The 20,602-nt window shown below is 33.4% G+C and overlaps 1 protein-coding gene across 2 annotated transcripts in view; it reads left to right on the top strand.

Moving 5' to 3' along the window:
* LOC106085674 (box A-binding factor) overlaps positions 1 to 11,021 on the top strand; it is a 393,172-nt gene extending 382,151 nt beyond the window's left edge. For both annotated transcript variants that reach the window (XM_059366513.1, XM_059366511.1), the window contains exons 4-5: positions 8,664 to 8,828; positions 8,926 to 11,021. In XM_059366513.1, coding sequence (XP_059222496.1) covers positions 8,664 to 8,828; positions 8,926 to 8,990 — 230 coding nt within the window. In that variant the 3' untranslated portion in view covers positions 8,991 to 11,021. The remainder of the gene's footprint in view (positions 1 to 8,663; positions 8,829 to 8,925) is intronic.
* Positions 11,022 to 20,602: the final 9,581 nt, after the last annotated feature.

Below are 20,602 nucleotides of genomic sequence, written 5' to 3'. Positions count from 1 at the left end.
GGCCACACACACACGAATAGTATGTTCCTCCCCACTATCCGCCTCGGAGATACACACATAGGTCGCGCGCGAGAGTATCATCCTCGCAGCCACAGTTGAGCACAAAATGGGACTATTTTATATTCATTTGTCGTCCACTAATGAAGGCGCTGCATTTGCCGCTCACCGCTTATCCTGATTTATTTGTCCCAGACAAATATGCCTTACACACTCACACACACACACACACACACACATAATACCGTTGACATACTCTCGCATATAACACACTCATGCACTCACATTCATTCACATTGATGACATAGAATTTGCCCAGTAAACTACTTTTGGGTCGCACCTACACACACCTCTGTTTTAGTTAAACCTCGTGAAAAGTGGACGTAAAGCGTATATTAGTTTGGGTCGGATATGAGTTGCCAGAGATGGCGAGTTTAGTAGGGAGTTATTGATTAGAATTAAACCGTGTAGATAGGTTGCATCCTTAAACGGTTCATATCTATTCTTCTTCCGTGAAAATGTTGCCAAATCCAGCCAGCGTAGTAGTGACCCGGCTGGAAAACAACAAGGCAGAAAGTGCTGATGGCTTGCCCTCTGAACTATTTAAGGCCGGAGGCGACTCGTTGTTAAGGCGTATGCCACAGTCTGGCTACGCGAACTGGCTGGAAGAACAATTTGCCTGTGATTGGAACCTCAGTATACTTTGTCTTATTCCCAAGAAAGGAGACAAGATAGTGTGTACCAACTACAGAGGAATAAGTCTTCTTCCCATCGCATGGAAAGTTATCCGCTTGATACACACAGCAGTGATACATTAACCTTATCCATATACCCAGTCCAAACTGTACAGAGTACACTCCAAGGCCACCATGCTAAAATTTTACACAAATGAACTTAGTTGGAGGACATATGAAAACTTTATGTTCCAAATTTCTGCCAAATCGGGCAAAAATTTAAGCTTGTAGGCGCAATAGAAGACCAATTGGGATAATGGTTTATAGGGAAGCTATATAAGTTTTCAGACCGATTTAAAACGTACTTAGCATGGTCTTAACGGAACACTATGTGAACAAATTCAGTCAAATCGGGCATATATTAGGGCTTCGAGAAGTTTAAGATGTCAAATCGGGAGATCGGTTTATGGGGGAGCTGTATCAGGTTATGGACAAATTTGAGCCGCACGAAAAAGTTGTAACACAACACCCCGTGCAAAATTTCTGCAAAATTGTATGACATTTGCGGCATCCAGGCGCTCACGAAATCAAATCCGGGAATCAGTTTATATGGGGCCTATATACTTTAAAAGCCTATCTGGACGGGATTTGGTATAGATCTTGGAAGGTATAAACGTACTTTTCTATACAAATTTTCAGTAAAATCGAACGAAAATTAAGGCTTCTTGGGGTTCATGAAGAAAAATCCGGGCATTGATTTATGTGGGGGCAATATCAATGTATGAACCTATCTAGGCGGGATTTGGTAGGGATATTGGAGGGTATAAATGTACTTTGCGTACAAAATTTCAGCCAAATCGGACAAAAATTTAGACTTATAGAGGCTCAAAAAGTCAAACCATTAACAAAGGCAGTCTATCTTTCTGGGGGGACTAAAACCCTTTGAATAGCAATAAAATAAGCCAATATTTTCAAAAACATTGAAATTTTAAAAAATCTGGGATGAGCTTAAACTTTTCTGGGGGAGCTTAGCCCATGGGGACTATATCCAATTCTATGGCAGACGGTTGTACGCACCGGATTGACCCGATGGAGTTCTTCATCGGCAAGGGCTGCCGCCTCAGTGTATAAAACACTGCTGCAACAACAACTATATCAGTTTATAGTACGATTTCGATCATACTTAGCACGTGTTGAGAGTCAAAGCAGATGTCTTTATGCCAAATATCAGTCAAATTGGATGAAAACGCAGGTCCTAGAAGCTCAAGAAATAAAAACCGGAGGTCGGTTAATAGGGAGACTATATTCAAATCTAAACCGATATGGCCCATTTGCAATCTCCAGCAACCTACATCAATAAAAAGTATCTGTGCGAAAGCATCTTCATTCGTCCGCACGCAAAAAAATTAAACGTTAAGAAAATTTTTACGACAAACAAAATACTTTTGTCACGAAGTATTGCTTTTATTGTAACCGTGTAACGTTTCGCTTGAACATATCAAACGTTAGCCATAAACGTAATATTAATGAACGCAACTAACTTTGTTTTTTGTAAACCCTCTAGCAGCTTCGTCTATGGTTTAAGGGCCTTCCATTTGTTGCAAAGCCAAAAATTTTTTAATTGCAAAAGTTCTTAGATAGCTGCAAACGATTATTCGTGTATTGGACCAATAAATATTCTCTTGTGTCTCTCCTACTACAGAGTAAGGCGGAGTATTTGAGCGTATATATGTTGGCAAAAATACTCTATTACGCATTACATTGTACATACACAAGAAAATAATCCCAAGCAGACCCATAGTACAGCAAATAAATTCAATTGTGTGCTCGTCACTAGTATAGACTCATTCTCACACGCAACATTTTTTCCTTTTTATACCCACCACCGTGGGATAGGGGGTATATTCATTTAGTCATTTCGTTTGCAACACATATATATTTGGGATCGTCGTAAAATTTTAAGACGATTAAACGATGTCCATGTGTCTGTTCGTCTGTCCGTCCGTCTGTTGTAATCACTCTACAGCCTTCAAAAATTGATATATTGAGCTGAAATTTGTCACAGATAGATATTTTTGATGCACGTTGGTTAAGTTTTTGAACGGGCCAAATCGGACCATATTTGGATATAGCTGCTATATAGACCGATCTGCCGATAAAGGGTCTAATGCCCATAAATGTTTTATTTTTTATCCGATTTCGCTGAAATTTTAAACAATGAGTAGTTTAGGACCTCCCGACATCTGACCCAAATAAGATTCAGATCGGATTATATTTATATAGCTGTCATATAGACCGATCTGCCGATAAATGGTTTGAATCCCACAAAGCTTTACTTTTTATCCGATTTCGCTGAAATTTTAAACAATGAGTTTGTTTAAGCCTTCCGGCATCCGCCTCAAATATTTTTCAGATCGAACTATATTTAGATATAGCAGTCATATAGACCGATATGCCGATTATGGGTCTGAGTTGTTTTAAGCCTCCCGACATCCGACCCAAATATGAGTCAGATCAGTCTATATAGATATAGCTGCCATATAGACCAATTAGGGCATTTATTATTCGATTTGGTTGAAATTTGACGCAGTGACTTATTTTAGGCTTTTCGAAATTCGTGTCGTATATTTTTCGGTTTGGTTTATATTTTATATAAACAGTGACTTATATTTATTAGACAATTCAATGTCCGTGCCGAATTCGAGTGCATAAGTTATCCACTTTTCACCAAATTGTGACGAAAGGGGCTTACCGAGGTGGTGGGTATCCAAAGTTCGGCCTGTCCGAACTTAATGCTTTTTTACTTGTTTGTTTTGACTGAGCAAAGAGCAGTCAGCATGTTGAGCAGCTCGAACGAGTGCGGATGGTAAACTCGGGAAGTGAAAAGTTTCAGTACAAAAATGCTGGTATGAATCATGGCAGAAATCATTAGAGCAACACACAAACGGCTGCCAGGTACAAGAAAACACAACAAGATTTTCGAAGGCAAAAACATTGCTTGGTAATATTTACGCGATAAACAAATATCCATCACAATGTGCGAAAACAACAACAACAACCATTTTTTGTTTATATATAGCATAAAGCGCATAATAATACAAAACCTTAATGGAATTGCGCGAAAATGGAAGGCATTTAATGTAATTGTGTATCAAAACATTGAAATAATTCTACAATATACATACTCTGAAAGAATTTCAGTTACCCAGTGTGATCTGCTTATAATTCGTAAAAATTTGAGTTGAAATTATGTTACAATATTAAATTGAACTTTGCTTCCTTTTTATACCCACCACCGAAGGATGGGGGTATATTTATTTTATAACTCCGTTTGAAACACATTAAAATATCCATTTCCGATAAAAATAGAGATATTGAGCTGCAACTTTGCACAGATTCGTTTTTTGACCATTAGCAGGTTAAGTTCGAGGATGGGCTATATCGGACTATATCTTGATATAGCCCCCCTATAGACCGATCTGCCGATTTAGGGTTTTAGGCCCATAATTATTCGATTGTTATCCACATTTATTATCCGATTTTGCTGAAATTTTGAACAATGAGTTGTGTTAGGCCCCTTGACATCCTTCGTCAATTTGGCCCAGATCGGTCCAGATTTGGATATAGCTGGCATAAAGACCGATCCCCCGATTTAGGGTCAAGGCCCATAAAAGCCACATTTATTATCCGATTTTGCTGAAATTTCGGACAATTGTGTTAGGACCTTCGACATCCTTCTTCAATTTGGCCCAGGTCGGTCCTGATTTAAATATAGCTTCCATATAGACCGATCTCTCAATTTAAGGTTTTGAGCCCATAAAAGCCACATTTTTTATCCGATTTTGCTGAAATTTGGGATAGTGAGTTAAATTAAGCCCCTCGATATAGCATAGATCGGTGCAGATTTGGATATGGCTGCCATATAGACTGATCTCTCGATTTAAGGTTTTGAGCCCATAAAAGGCGCATTTTTTGTCCAATTTCATTAAAATTTGGGACAGTGAGTTGTGTTAGGACCTTTGACATCCTTCTTCAATTTGGCCCAGATCGGTCCAGAATTGGATATAGCGGTAATATAGACTGATCCGCCGATTTAGGGTCTTATGCCCATAAAAGCCACATTTATTATCCGATTTTGCTGAAATTTGGGACAGTGAGTTAAGTTAAGCCCTTCGACATTCTTCTTGAATTTGGCCCAGATCGGTCCAGATTTAAATATAGCTGCCATATAGACTAATTTCTCATTTTAAGGTTTTGGGCCCATTAAAGTCGCATTTATTGTCCGATGTCGCCAAAATTTGGGACAGTGACATATTTGTAGATCGATCAAGATTTGCATATAGCTGTCATATAGACCGATCTCTCGATTTAATGTTTTAGGGCCATAAAAGGCGAATTTTTTGTCCGATTTCGCCGAAATTTGGGACCGTGAGTTGTGTTTTCGACATCCGTGTCGTACATGATTCAGATCGATTTATTTTTTTACTTGTTTAACTTAAAATATTATAAACATTTTTTCTTAAGTATTAATATTTAATAATAAATGACTTCTCAGTTGAAACAACTTCAATGAAAAATAATAATTTTAATAATAAATTACATGGAACAAGATACGAATTAACACAAAAAATTGTTTGGTGAATGATTGACTACTCTAATACAAAATGGCTTGTTTAAAATTGCCTTTATATCAAATGCACACCCTCAGTTTCGATGGAATATGGTATACCTTTATTAAGTTCCTGTAACACAAATTTGAGGTCAACTTTTGGGACAAAGGTCTAAGCACACCTAGGACAAAAGAAAAATAAAAAAACAAACACAAGCCATTCTTTGGTGCGGCTGAATATTTAACAGTAGAGAGCCGTCCACCAGACTACAAAACCATATAGCATTATACATATGTCCGACAATTGCAGTATGCAGCTAATGTACGACATGTGATTTTACCAGTGGCCCTTTTGCAATATCGCCCCACAAATTATTAATGTCATGCTTAAAAAAAATTCTGAATAAATGGAGTGAACATAACCAGTAACACCTAGATAGGTTAATAACACAAAATCCTAGACAGCATTCAAGAATATGTAAAATCCCCATTTATTTTCACGCCTCTGTTTAATCTGCTTAACAGAGGCATAATAAACTGATGTTTCATTTGTTAACAATGTTTCCCGTGTACATGGAAAGTATGTGAGCTTTGTTGAAATGTCTGCAATGTTCACGCGGAGTACCGCATTCCTTTGAGTACTATATACTCTGCACACAAGCATACGCACATGCACAAACTTCCATAACCATTCATTCAATTCTACTTAGCCACAAATATTTTCGATATAAATGTAGGCTATATGCTTTTCACATGTTGTAACTTCTTGCATATGTACTCTCCAAGGATTTTTTTTTCAGACATTGCTATGTTGCCTTACCCTTTCCCATTTTTCGTTTAACCGCTCTACCTCTCTCTCTCTCAACCAATGTTGCAATACTCTCAAAGCTTGCCTTGGAGTAAACCATAGTGAAACGTTGCCAACTAATAGGCCATGTTGCACACGTAGTACCATATTTTGGTGTGTTTCAGTTCTTTTTATCCTTTTTCATTTTGCTTTCCTTCCAACAAGATTGCTAGCCGTATACCTCTGGTGTGTCATGCCATGTGGCATTAGGTTGAAACCAATAAAAATTCGGTGTCCCATTTGTAACATTGGTCAGTTTTTTTTTGTCCTCCTTCCCAGCTGGCCATCACCCCTTGTCTTTCGTGATGTGACATTTTTCAAACTAAAATGGATTTTAAGTAATTGTTATGGTACGTGAACTTAATAAATAAATGTTAATAACATGCCATAACTATTGGCATTTTCTACAAGGCTAATCTTTTCGATTGGTTGGTCGCTTGTTTTCTGTGTGCCACATCAGCAATATGGGCACTCTATGGTTGCGTTTCGATGTCGAAAAGGATTATCCTTGAATTTATGTCATATGACATTTCACGTACATTTTACGCTCAATTTGAAAAACAACCATTTTCTTTTGTGCTCAAAGAGCCAGTCAATGTTTATTTGCTATCAAAACACAATTAATGTTCAAGTTTCAATTAAGAATTTGAATTGCAATCATTGGCGTAGGTAGACATTTTCCGTGGGGAGGGGCTACAACTCTACCAACATTTGTATACCCTACACCACCACTGTTGGAGGCCACCGTAGCGCAGAGGTTAGCATGTCCGCCTATGACGCTGAACGCCAGCGGTGGTTTTTCCCTCCTAATGCTAGCAACGTTTGCAAGGGGACTTGACTTCGAATTTGATAACCAAAATTGGTTATCAAATCGGGGGATGTTTTGGGGAAGGGGTGATGCCCTAAATACATGGTCCTACATTTGGATATTAAATTCATATTCTTCTCCCAAAAACGTTTATTTGAGCCCCATATTGCGATGGTCAGTAAATAGGTCTTGTTTGGGGGGTGTTTTGGGGAAGGGTTGGACCCCCAGAAACTTGCTCCCACATTTGGATATCAGATTTGTATTCTACTCGCAAATACCTTTTATTTGATTCCCATAGTGCCATGGTCGGTAAATATGTCCGTTTTAAGGGTGTTGTGGGGGTTGGGGTGATCCCTCAATCACTTGGTCCGACAATTGGATATCAGATACGTTTTCTTATCCTAAATACCTTTAATTTGAGTTCAAATATTGTTGTGATTGGTGTATATATATATTTGGAAGGTTTTGAGGTGGGGCCTCCCCCCTAGCTACCCTATCCGAAATTTGAATAGCAAATTTTTGTTTGTAGGTTACTATAAGAGAGCACACAAAATTTCACTTAAATCGTATCACCCATCTCCGAGATCTGGCGTTTATGAAAATTAGGGAAAGGGGGAGGGTCCGCCCCCCTTCAGATATCAAAAAATGTAGTACCCTAGTTTCACCACGGGATCATTATGCACCATCTGTGAAAATTTCGAGAAAATCGTGTGCAGCCGTTTATGAGTTTATAAGGAACACACAAACAAACAAACACAAATTGGTTTTTATTCCCTCCACCATAGGATGGGGGTATACTAATTTCGTCATTCTGCTTGTAAAACCTCGAAATATGCGTCTGAGACCCCATAAAGTATATATATTCATGATCGTCATGTCATTTTAAGTCGATCTAGCCATGTCCGTCCGACTGTCCGTCCATTCGTCTGTCTGTTGAAAGCACACTAACTTGCGAAGGAGTAAAGCTAGCCGCTTGAAATTTTGCACAAATACTTTTTATTAGTGTAGGTCGGTTGGGATTTTAAATGGGCCAAATCGGTAAATGTTTTGATATAGCTACCAGATAAACCGATCTTGGGTCTTGACTTCTTGAGCCTCTAGAGGGCGCAATTCTCTTCCGATTTGACTTAAATTTTGCACATAGTGTTTTGGTATCACTTCCAACAACTGCGCTAAGTATAGTTTAAATCGGTTTATGTTTTGATGTAGCTCCCATATAAACCTATCTCCCGACTTGGCTTCTTGAGCCCCTACAATGAACTGAAATATTACACAATGACTTTTACAATGTTCAGCATTCATTTATGGGCCGAATCGGACTATAACTTGATATAGCTCTAATAGCATAACTGTTCTTATTCAATATTCTTTGTTTTCCTAAAAAGAGATACCGCGCATAGAACTCGATAAATGCGTTCCATGGTGTAGGGTATAGAAGATTCGGCCCGATCGAACTTAACACGCTCTTACATGTTGTATATAAGAAGAAGATTATATTTGAAATTAAGGAAGTCCTCTCTATATAACATAAAATTAAAAGCCTGGTGGTCTATGGAACTAGTCCTCTGGGCGATGTTATGCCAAAGTGACTAAATTTTGTAATGGTCTTTATGTACCAAAATGACTTTTAGGTTACCTCCCTATGAACAAAAATTAAACAAAATTATAAACAACACCTGCCTATCGAATTGTAAATATAATATTTTTCCTCTCTTTTCTTCATTGCAGATTGGGAGCGAGAAGCTGTTTCAAAGGCCGAAATTTTGCGACTTATTTACCAAGGTAGATTTTTACATTGTAACGTAACATTGGGTGCATTGGGCTTGCCGCTGGGCAAGACGACTGTTATGCATTTAGTACCGCGTGATAATTTACCAGAACCCAATTCACAAGGTAAGCGAAAGGAGCCGTAAACGCCAAAGAAAACACCAGAACTTTATTAATTGTGTTTTTCTTTACATTTGCTCTCTTTTTCTGTACCTCTTCTTAGATCAAAGACAAAAAAGTAAAGGTGGTTCCAGTAGATGCTGTTCAACGACTTGCTGTATTTTGTAACTAAATTATTATAGACATTAGAGTTTAGTATCTATGAATTAAATATTATTACTATATTATTATTATTATTATTGCTATTATAAATGAATGATGATATACAAATTAATTGAATTAAATTATAATGATAACACTTACATATTTAATAAAATAAAAAAAAAAAACAAAGTATAATTATAATTACGATAATGATAACACATAAAAATAATAAAAAGCTTATAATAACAACACATTGATAAATAATAAATTAATAATAAACTAACATAACAAGAACATTTTATAATTTAATGATAACTAAAGAACACAACTATAAAATTAAAATAATAATAATAAAAAAAAAAAAACAAAACAAAACAAAAACCTCAAAAGCAACAGCCAGAAAAAAAATATGTAATTTAATAATTTCAATATATACATACATACATATGTCAGTGGATATTAAATCAATAAACAACAATAAAAAGCATATTTTAGCAAAGCCATTGGATGATGACAGCAACACACATAAACCCAATCACACACAGCAACAAAGTCATATTCCACAGCTGGGAGTTGTTGAATAGATTCTTAATAGATTTCTCAGCTAGTTAAGTATTCGCTTATCTTCGAAATCAGCTGACAGGTTTTACTAAATTGACGCTACTTTTACTTGAGCAGAATCAGGCCTTAACTAAAAATAGGCATTCGTAAGCACTTATAAAAGACTTCGATATGAGGAACTTTATCTCTCTATAAGTAATACAAGGCAATTCGACATTACATTGTCATATAGAAGAGCTATCGATAACTGCCGATAACTCACAGTTTGCACTACATTAAATTAAAACCTATCTAAAATTGTCAATGCTGCGTTGGCTAAAAACTAGACTAACCGATCTTGAAAAACAGTAATACACCTACACACATTGAAGAAAAATACTTTTTCTATACATATAAAGAAGATATATTAAATTCATACTAGTAATGTTGAACATTTTTCATGTTTTCTCACTTCCATTACAATTTTTATTTGTTTTTCTTTTAAGACGAGCTCAACGATCAGTGATAGTCTTTGCAAATGGAAGCCATCAATACAACTTCCAACAGATGTACAGAATCATGTGCATACCATGGAAGTAATGTAATTGTTGCAGACAAAAAATCTGTCATTACACGAAAACACATTGGGAAAAGTACAGCTAATAGACAGGTTTGTCGAGTGTGCCATACCAACGTACGGACCTTGAAGTAGTCACACCTAATATGGTTGAAAAGTCTTCTAACCAAAGACGAAACGCGTCCCATAGTGGTTTATGTATGTTGCGATCCATGGCTTCCCTTTTTCATTTGCAAAGAAAATGGATTAACAAACTAAAATTTTAATGTTTTTTTTCCTACAGCAGGTACGGTGTCACAAAGATCAAGACAAGCTTAATACAAACTTATCATCATTTTCTAATTCAACAGGTCTGCATACTTTGGCTAGAGTTACATGCTCCTACTTTCTGCCCCACATTACAATTGTTAACGGGTAGTACGCTCTCAGGCATTCGGATTTATTTCCACAACTTGATGATGAGTGGAGAAATCATAAAAACTCTTTTCACACTATGATTTAGGCATGTCCGTCCGTCTGTCTGTTGAAATCACGCTACAGTCTTTAAAAATAGAGAGATTGAGCTGAAATTTTGCAGAGATTCTTTTTTTGTCCAAAAGCAGCTTAAGTTCGAAGATGGACTATATCGGACTATATCTATACCATATAGACCGATCCGCCGATTTAGGATCTTTGGCCCATAAAAGCCACATTTATTATCCGATTTTTCTGAAATGTGGGACAGTGAGTTGTTTTAGCATCTTCAACATATTTCTTTAATTTGACCTAGATGGGTCCAGATTTGGATATAACTGTCTTATAGACCTATCCGCCGATTAAGGGTCTTAGGCCCATAAAAGCCAAATTTATTATCCGATTTTTGCTGAAATTTGGGACAGTGAGTTGTGTTAGGCCCTTCAACATATTTCTTAAATTTGGCCTAAATTGGTCAAGATTTGAATATAGCTGCCATATAGACCGATTTCTCGATTTAAGGTCTTGCGCCCATAAAAGGCGCATTTATTGTCCGATTTTGCCAAAATTTGGGACAGTGAGTTTTGTTCGGGCCTTCGACATCCTTCTTCAATTTGGCCCAGATCGGTCCAGATTTGGATATAGCTGCCATATAGACCGATCTCTCGATTTAAGGTTTTGGGCCCATAAAAGGCGCATTTATTGTCCGGTGTCGCTGAAATTTGGGACAGTGAGTTGTGTTAGGACCTTCGACGTCCTTCTTCAATTTGGCCCAGTTCGATCCAGATTTCAATATAGCTGCCATATAGACCGATCTCTCGATTTAAGGTTTTGAGGCCATAAAATACGTATTTATTATCCGATTTCGCCGAAATTTGGGACAGTGAGTTGTGTTAGGCTCTTCGACATTTTTCTAAAACTTGGTCTAGATCTAGATTTGGAAATATCTGTCATATTGACCGATATATCGATTTAAAGTAATGGCCGCATACAAGGCGCATTTATAATCCGATTTCACTGCAATTTGACACAGTGACTTATGTGAGGCTTTTCGACATCCGTGTCGTATATGGTTCAGATTGGTTTATTTTTAGATATATAGCTACTTAAAAGACCAATATTTTGTTATACACAGTTCAACAATGACAATGACTTATAAGTATTTGGTCCAAATCGGAACATATTTCGATGCAGCTGCTATGGGAAATAAGGTATGCATTTGTCACCGGATTTTGACAAAGATGGTTTGGGTGGTGGTTCGGCCCGGCCGAATAATTGCCTTTTTACTTGTTTTACCACAATTAATTTTTCTTCGACAGTTCAGAAGGAGATCTGGACAATCTGTGAACTCCGTGGCAGATGCCATTTTCTTGTTGGTGTTGTTGAAGCCACATTGGTATGTGGAGGTAGCGATCCTCGCCAAGCTCCCTGCTGTTTTTTTTATCGAATGTTTATGAACAAATTAGAGAGTTTTACAGTCATGTCAAGACATGTAGTGTCAACTTTTTTTATAAAACAATTTCTATAAAAATAGTGGAACCATTTTTGCTATAGTTTTCCCAAGCATACGTTTTTGTATATAAAATTTTAAAAAAAAATTATTTTGGTAGTTTGTTTTCTTAGAAACTATAACCAAAATTATTTTTGTGACCAAATTTTGTCCAAGCCTTTCTATATAGAATTTTTTGAAAGAATTTTTTTCTCAGAAAAATACATTTTTTACTAAATTGTGAAAACATTTGGCCAAAGCAATTTTATCAAAATTTTATTTCTACCGAAAATTTACGCAAAATTTTATTTGTTAATGGCTTTTGGTCTGGCTTGAGATTATGTGTTGATATTTTTTTAAAATATATGGATGTTTTGTCTAATAATTTGCTGTATCCTCGATAGTCGTCATCAGGGAATTTCAGCTTTCCTGATGAGCATTATCGGCAATGTTTCGAAATATTTTAATAAACAGATACGATAAAAAAATTTCATAAGACCTAAACTCTGGTTTTAAAGCGAACATCTAAACAATTTTCAATGTATTGAAAATTTTTTTGTTAAAATATTTCTATTCAAAATGGTGTAAAAATCTTTTTATAGCAATGGTTATCAATTTTGTTACATATTTGCATAGAAAACTTTTTTGTCATAAATTCATCGCTCGAGATCATGTGTGAAAAATTATTACCAAGGTTAATAGTTTTGTTATTATATATGTATGAATTTTTTTTCTAATAATTTGATGCATCGCCAAAGGTCATCATCAGTGAATTTCAACTTTTCTGACGACGAAATTTCCTGATGACGATTATCAGCGATGTTTCGAAATATTGGAATAAGCAGATACGATAAAAAAAAATTATTTGACCTAAACTCTGGCTTTAAAGCGAACATCTAAACAATTTTCAATATATTGACATTTTTTTGTTACAATATTTCTATTAAAGCTTTTGTTAAAATCTTTCTTACAGAAAATATTATCATTTTTTTTTACATATTTTCATACGAAACTTTTTTTTACAAAAATTCATCGCTTTTAGTCAGGTTTGAGATCATGTGTGAGAAATTATAACCAAGGTTAATAGTTTTTTATTATATAGGTATGTTTTTTCTAATAATTGGATGCATCGCCAAAAATCGTCATCAGGCAATTTCAGCTTTTCTGACGACGAAATTTCCTGATGACGATTATAGGCGATGTTTCGAAATATTGAAATAAGCAGATACGATAAAAAGAAAAAAAAGTCATATGACCTAAACTCTTGTTTTAAATCGGACATTTAAACAATATTCATTGTATTTTGAAATTTTTGTCAAAATATTTCTATTAAAAATTTTGTTAACATTTTTCATATAGAAAATTTTATAAATTTTATTTGTCCAAAAGAAGAAATTATTACCAATGTTAATAGTTTTTTATTATAAATGTATGTTTTTTCTAATAATTTGATGCATCGCCAAAGATCGTCAGCAGGGAATTTCAGCTTTTCTGACGACGAAATTTCCTGATGACGATTATTTGCAATGTTTGGAAATATTGGAATAAACAAATAGGATAGAAAAAATGTCATATGACCTACAGTCTGGCTTTAAAGCGAACATCTAAAAAATTTGCAATATATTTCAAAATTTTTTGTTAAAATATTTTTTGAGTTTATCATATGTTTGGCTTTTTTAAAGCCTGTCATGCGAGTCAATTTTTGTTTCATTGTTTTTCAAGTCGAGCTTAATGACCAAGCGAATGCAACACCCAAAGGAGAGATTGTTTAATGAGTCTTTTCTTCAAGATGAAAAAGATGAAAAGCTCGTCTCCAAAACAAAATCCACCACATGTGTGGTGATCATGTTGACGTCGGCAGACGGAGCTTGCCACGTTGACAAAGGTATAAAATGAATGCAAGGCCATAGAGGGAAGTTGGATTTTGTTTGAAGAGATATTGCTCAGTGAAGAAGCTTACAACGAACAGTCTGGTAGTAGTAGTTGAGATTTCACAAAGGATTTGTGCTTATGATCTCAACTATAAGTACTACGAACAACAGGCTGTGAACTGTACGCCGGTCAAACGGACGGACATAGTTCACGATGGTTTCGATGAGATAAAGAAACCCAATTATCGAAACGCGTCCACCAGTGGAGTGACATGTGTCCTGCCTTGTCTGAGGAACTCGCAATTTCTTTTCTTCAAGACTCATTTAACATCTCTCCTTTGGGTGTTGCATTCGCTTGGTCATTAAACTCGACTTGAAAAACAATGAAACAACATCTTTTTTGTAAACAATTTATTTTCAATACAAAATTTGGTCAAAATTCTGTTAAAGTAAAACTTTTTTTTATAAAAATTTTATCTAAAATACAATTTCTACAAAAAATCTTACCAGAATTGTATTTCTATACAAATTATTTCAAAATAATTTGTTTGTAATTATTTTATTAACATTTGTCTCTGGAAACATTTTTGTAGAAATTTGTCCGCAATAAAATCTCCCAGAATGATTTCAATATCATGGGCGGGACAGCGATCATATTCTCTTTCTAGGCGGTCGTCCTTGGTCTGTTCACTCTTGTTTTCCATCGGGGTATGGTCGCAAATAACGCTGATGTATGGCGGTAGTGCCTGCCATGTATTTCTCCAATATATCCGCGCGTATACTGGGCCCTCTCTATCAAGAGTGTGGACATTCCAGGTGTATATCATGGTCCTTTAAACATATGCGGGGGCCGTCAATATAGTGTGATCTATTTTTAATCTTCTTATTTTATTTTAAACTAATCTCGCCAAGTTTTTCGAGTCATGAGCTACTAAACCGTATAAATTCTTCAAAATTTTAATATAATAGAAACTTTTGTTAAAGTCTTTTTCTATGGCAAATTTGTATACCCCTAACTTCTCGAAATATTCGTCTTAGAACCCATAAAGTATATATATTATTGATCGTCATGACATTTTAGCCATGTCCGTCCGTCTGTCTGTCGAAAGCACGCTAACCTTCGAAGGAGTAAAGCTAACTGCTTGAAATTTTGCACAAATACTTCTTATTAGTGTAGGTCGATTGTAATTGTAAATGGGCCATATCGGTCCATGTTTTGATATAGCTGACATATAAACCGATCTTGAATCTTGACTTCTTGAGCCTCTAGAGGGCGCAATTATTATCCGATTTAACTGAAATTTTGCATGACGTGTTTCGTTATGACTTCCGACTACTGTGTTTAGAATGGTTCAAATCGATCCATAACATGGTATTGCTGCCATATAAACCGATCTGGGATCTTAACTTCTTGAGCCTCTAGAGGGCGCAATTGTTATCCGTTTTGGAAAATTTCTTCCACATTTTTTTTTTAATTTTCCCAAAAACTTAAATTGTTGTCAGCATTTAGACAATTTAAATGTTTCCCTATTCTTAAAGCCAACATTTTATTCACAAACTTCTCTGATACAGCTATGAATGAACTGAATAATATGGACTGTGGAAAATGAACTTTGTTCTCTTACACAATACAACATATTCAAGTGAACACTATAAACATACATAGCTACTATGAACACAACTAAATGTTTTTTTTTCGAATCAAACAATGAATAAAAACCACAAACCAAGGTAGAGTTTCCAAAAAAAAAAACAAAGAAAAGAAATATGCTGCAATGAAAAACCAAAAAAGGCGACCAGGACTGGAATTTATATGGAATATATGTATTAGAGCGCCAAAGCTTAATTGGTTCAAACAATGGAAAATGTTATAGAGGAAATATTCAACAAAAAAAAAAACAACAACAACAAACATTTATTAAATTAGATTACCAAAAAACTTCATATTTGTATGTATTGAAATAACATTAAGGATATGTATGTGAAATTTTTAAATTAAAAACTAAAATTTTTGTTTCATTATCCTTTTCTGTTTGTTTTATTGGTGAAAAGTAAAACTAATATGGAGTATATAAATAATAAAAACATAAAGCAAAAACAACCAACAACAGCAACAAAAATGGAAAAAATGTGTAATATTATGATAATTATTATTATGATTAAAATAATCTATAGAAATACAAAAAAAAATCAATTTTATGTAGATAATTATGTTGAAAATTATTTTTAATGTTTTAAGCCTTTTTAAATATTAAATAGCTAAATTATAACTCAAAAAACAAAAATAAAATAAACAAAGCAAAACCAAACCTATAAACATAACAACAGCATAGCATATTGAGAATAAAAACCTTAAAAAAGCATATAAAAAAAACTGAATTTAAATACAAAATTCTTGGAAATATGAAACAGATATGCCACAGAATCGGATATAGTAAAAATCGAGAAGAAAAAAACCCAAAACCCAAATGTAACCGAAATACAACAACAGTTATTGATTTAATGAGTTTATTGTACAACTTTGTGTAACAAATCAAAACCTAAAGCAAATACCTTAAAAATTATAGATGTTTAATTGCGTTAATGTGAGAGTTTTCTTTTTTTGTCATGTCTTTCATTCATATTACAATGAACTTGGTAGAGAAAAAAAAATAAAATAAAATAAAATAAATAAAATATCATAAAATAAAATAAAACAAAACAAAACAAAACAAAATAAAATAAAGTACAATAAAATAAAATAAAATAAAATAAAATAAAATAAAATAAAATAAAATAAAATAAAATAAAATAAAATAAAATAAAATAAAATAAAATAAAATAAAATAAAATAAAATAAAATAAAATAAAATAAAATAAAATAAAATAAAATAAAATAAAATAAAATAAAATAAAATAAAATAAAATAAAATAAAATAAAATAAAATAAAATAAAATAAAATAAAATAAAATAAAATAAAATAAAATAAAATAAAATAAAATAAAATAAAATAAAATAAAATAAAATAGAATAAAATAAAATAAAAAAAATAAAATAAAATAAAATAAAATAAAAAAAATAAAATAAAATAAAATTAAAAAAAAAATAAAATAAAATATAATAAAATAAAATAAAATAAAATAAAATAAAATAAAATAAAATAAAATAAAATAAAATAAAATAAAATAAAATAAAATAAAATAAAATAAAATAAAATAAAATAAAATAAAATAAAATAAAATAAAATAAAATAAAATAAAATAAAATAAAATAAAATAAAATAAAATAAAATAAAATAAAATAAAATAAAATAAAAATAAAATAAAATAAAATAAAATAAAATAAAATAAAATAAAATAAAAAAAAAATAAAATAAAATAATATAAAATAAAATAAAATAAAATAAAATAAAATAAAGAAAAATAAAACAAAAAAAATTAATCACATTAAATCAAAGTAAAATAATAAAACAAATAAATAAATTAAAAAAAAATTAATACAAAATTTTTTAATTTTTGTTTGTTTCTCTTTCGAGACGAGCTCAATGATCGGATATGCAAAAGGAAAGCCGTAGATAGCAATACACACCAACCACTATGGGATGCATCTTTGGTTAGAAGACTTTTCAACCATATTAGGTGTGATGGCTTCAAGGGCCGTGCGTTGGTATGTTGTATTTGAATCGTATTAATAGCAAAAATGCATCTATGATACAACTACCACATAAACCACACTCGACAACGCTGTCTATTAGCTGTACTTTTCCCAATGCATGTATTTTTGTGTAATGACAGACATTCTTTCTGTGACAAATTACACTTCTTCCGTACTACACATGATTTTGTGCATCTGTTGCATTGTTGTATTGATGGTTTCGAACGCTAAGACAACGGCAATGGCTCTCGCTGTTGCTCCCTGTTCCCAGGTTCGAATCCTGGCCGGGCTCTGGGTTGAAAAGTCTTCTAACCAAAGACGAAACGCGTCCCATAGTGGTTCTCGTGTGTTGCTATCTTTGGCTTTCCTTTTCCATTCGCATCTCCGATCATTGAGCTCGTCTCGAAAGAGAAACAAACAAAAATTTTAAAATTTAATAATCTTCGCCCCAACAGGCATTAAACTTGAAAAATGAAAATTTTATATAAAAAAAAGCTGCCGAGAACTATATATTGTTTATATATTCTCTTAAGAGAAGTTTCTCTAATTTCCCAGGTCTTTCTCCAATTTCTCAAAATTTCCCCAGAATATTTTACAAAACATTTTCACATACAATTTCAATTGAATAACAGCACAAGACACGTTATTTAAACATCATATTTTTATTAGCGAAATTCTGTTGACGACAAGTTAAATAAGTGAAATTTATTAACGAAAAAACTCTGTTAAATAATTTAAATTTACAAAAAAAAGCTAAGCAAAATAAATTAAAATCAAAAAAATATTAAACAAAAGACGACACAATGTCTGTTCTGTTAAAAGAGAAACCAAAAAAAAAAAAAAAATAAACAGCAACAAAACACTAAAAACAAACCAATATCAAAAATTAAGAATTCTTAAGAAAATGATAAAACAACTGAAGACAACAAAATAGAAAGCAAACAAAAAACAAAATAAAATAAAATACTAGCCACAAATTATATAAAAATACAACAATAACACACATGTACTACAACAACATACAGTTAAACGTAAAACGATTCAAAATGAAAAGGATAAAGGTTAAAGGACACAAGAAAACGAGAAAACAAAATTGGGCTATCTCATAAGGCCCTGGATTATATTTCTATAAGATTTTCTTTCAAAGCACAGACAATTTTATAGAAATATAAGATAATAAGTCACACCCAAACACACACACACACACATCTTTTTGGAGCCTTAACTGGTCAAGGTAACTTAACTTGATTCAATAATTTCTTTGCAAAAATTCAGATTAATTTTGCTCTAATCTTAATTCTCGCAAGAAATTATTCAATTAAACTGTGGAACTACAAAAAAACCGAAAAACTAAGTGAACTGTGAAAGAGGAGCTTAAAATAGAAGCCACATGTTTAGGAGCTTCTGAAGTTAACATCGTGACAGAATTAAAATCGATTCATTCATATACAGTTGCATAGAAAAGTCTATACCCCGCTGGAAAAACACGTTTAGAAAGCGACTTTTTGAAACGAAAAAAGTTTTTCTGCCAAATATGTTTTGTTGCTTAAATTGTTTACCATGGCTCCCAGTTTTATAATTAGTTTAAAATTTGTGGGGTAAAATGATATCCTAACTAGCTTACTGCCAGTGTACGTAACTGCTATTTATGGAAAAGTATGTAGGCATATCTTTGCCACTGTATATGAGCAATTAAGTTTAAGGGCAGGTTTCTCATTCTCCGGTTATAGTTTATCGTATCGATATTGTTCTGGTCAAAACAATTTTGTTTTTTGATTTTATGCTTATTGGTTACCGGTTAGCGACTTATCGTCCCGATATATACAGCTGTTTTTTGTTTAACGATTGCTGGATAATATAACGGTATGTTTGCGTATTTATCCAGTAACAATTTGCCAATAAAAATGTGCAAAAGAGTAAGAAACTTCTGCGGAAGAGAAAAAACAACCAGAAGAAATTTGCAACCTCTCATTTACAAAACTCTCCAAATGTTTTTCGCTCTCACACTCTCTTTTGTAGTACAAAACAAAGGAAAATTATGCAAATTCTTCAGTACGTACAAGCTAGTCACTTTACAACTTACTCAAGTTGAAATGGTTGTAAAGCACCATGATCCATTTGACCTTCTGATAATTTTTCTTGGTTGAAAAATTTTTTTTGATATACTATTCTTTGAATAGAAAGCTTTAAACAATGGTCTTAAGCCAGACAATATCCTGCAATGGAATCTCAATAAGATTTTAAGACCAAAAAAGAAAGCGTATTTAGAAATAATTTAATAAAATTGTAACACAAACTTAATTTCTGGCCGCAATGTATATGCTGAACACAATAAAAATGCTAATCACAATAAAAATGTTGTCAAAAAGGAGAAGAGCTAGGCCCATAGATAAGTATTCCGATCGGATTAGAGTCACTTCATGATTCCATTAAGCTATGTCTGTCTTTCTGTCTGTCCATGTATTCTTGTAATCTAGGTACAGGTCGCATTTGTTGTCCGATTTTCACAAAATTTTGCATAAGTCTCTTTTTTGGTCCAAGGACGAATGGTATTGGTTTAAAGCTAAATCTGTCCAGATTTAGATGTAGCTCCCATATATATCTTTCATCCGATGCGCCCTTTTAAAGCTGTAGAAGCCACAGTTTTAGTCCGATCCTTACAAAATTTACCATGAAGTGGATCAGGTTTAGATATAGCTCTCACAATTTTGGTCCGATCTTTACAAAATTTACCATGAAGCGGTTTTTGTGACATATGTGCCAAATTTCATCGAATTCGGATCAGATTTAGATATAACTGCCGTATATATCTTTTATCCGATATGGCTTTTAAGTCTTTAGTATCCACAATTTTAATCTGATCTTAACAAAATTCAGCATGAGATTCTTCGTGTGACGTCTTAATGTGTGTGCAAAATTTCATCAAAATTGAGTCAGATTTAGATATAGCTCCCATATGTATCTTTTGTCCTATTTGACCTATTAAGACTGTCGAAGCCACAATTTTGGTTCGAACTTTATAAAATTTAGCCTCAGGTGTTTGAAGTCCTAGCACGATTTCATTCTTTCTCT

Source organism: Stomoxys calcitrans, chromosome 4 (genome assembly GCF_963082655.1).
Source record: "Stomoxys calcitrans chromosome 4, idStoCalc2.1, whole genome shotgun sequence".
Lineage (NCBI taxonomy): Eukaryota > Metazoa > Arthropoda > Insecta > Diptera > Muscidae > Stomoxys > Stomoxys calcitrans.
The sequence above is the reverse complement of the archived record's forward strand: the minus strand, read 5'-3'. Positions and strand labels throughout refer to the sequence as shown.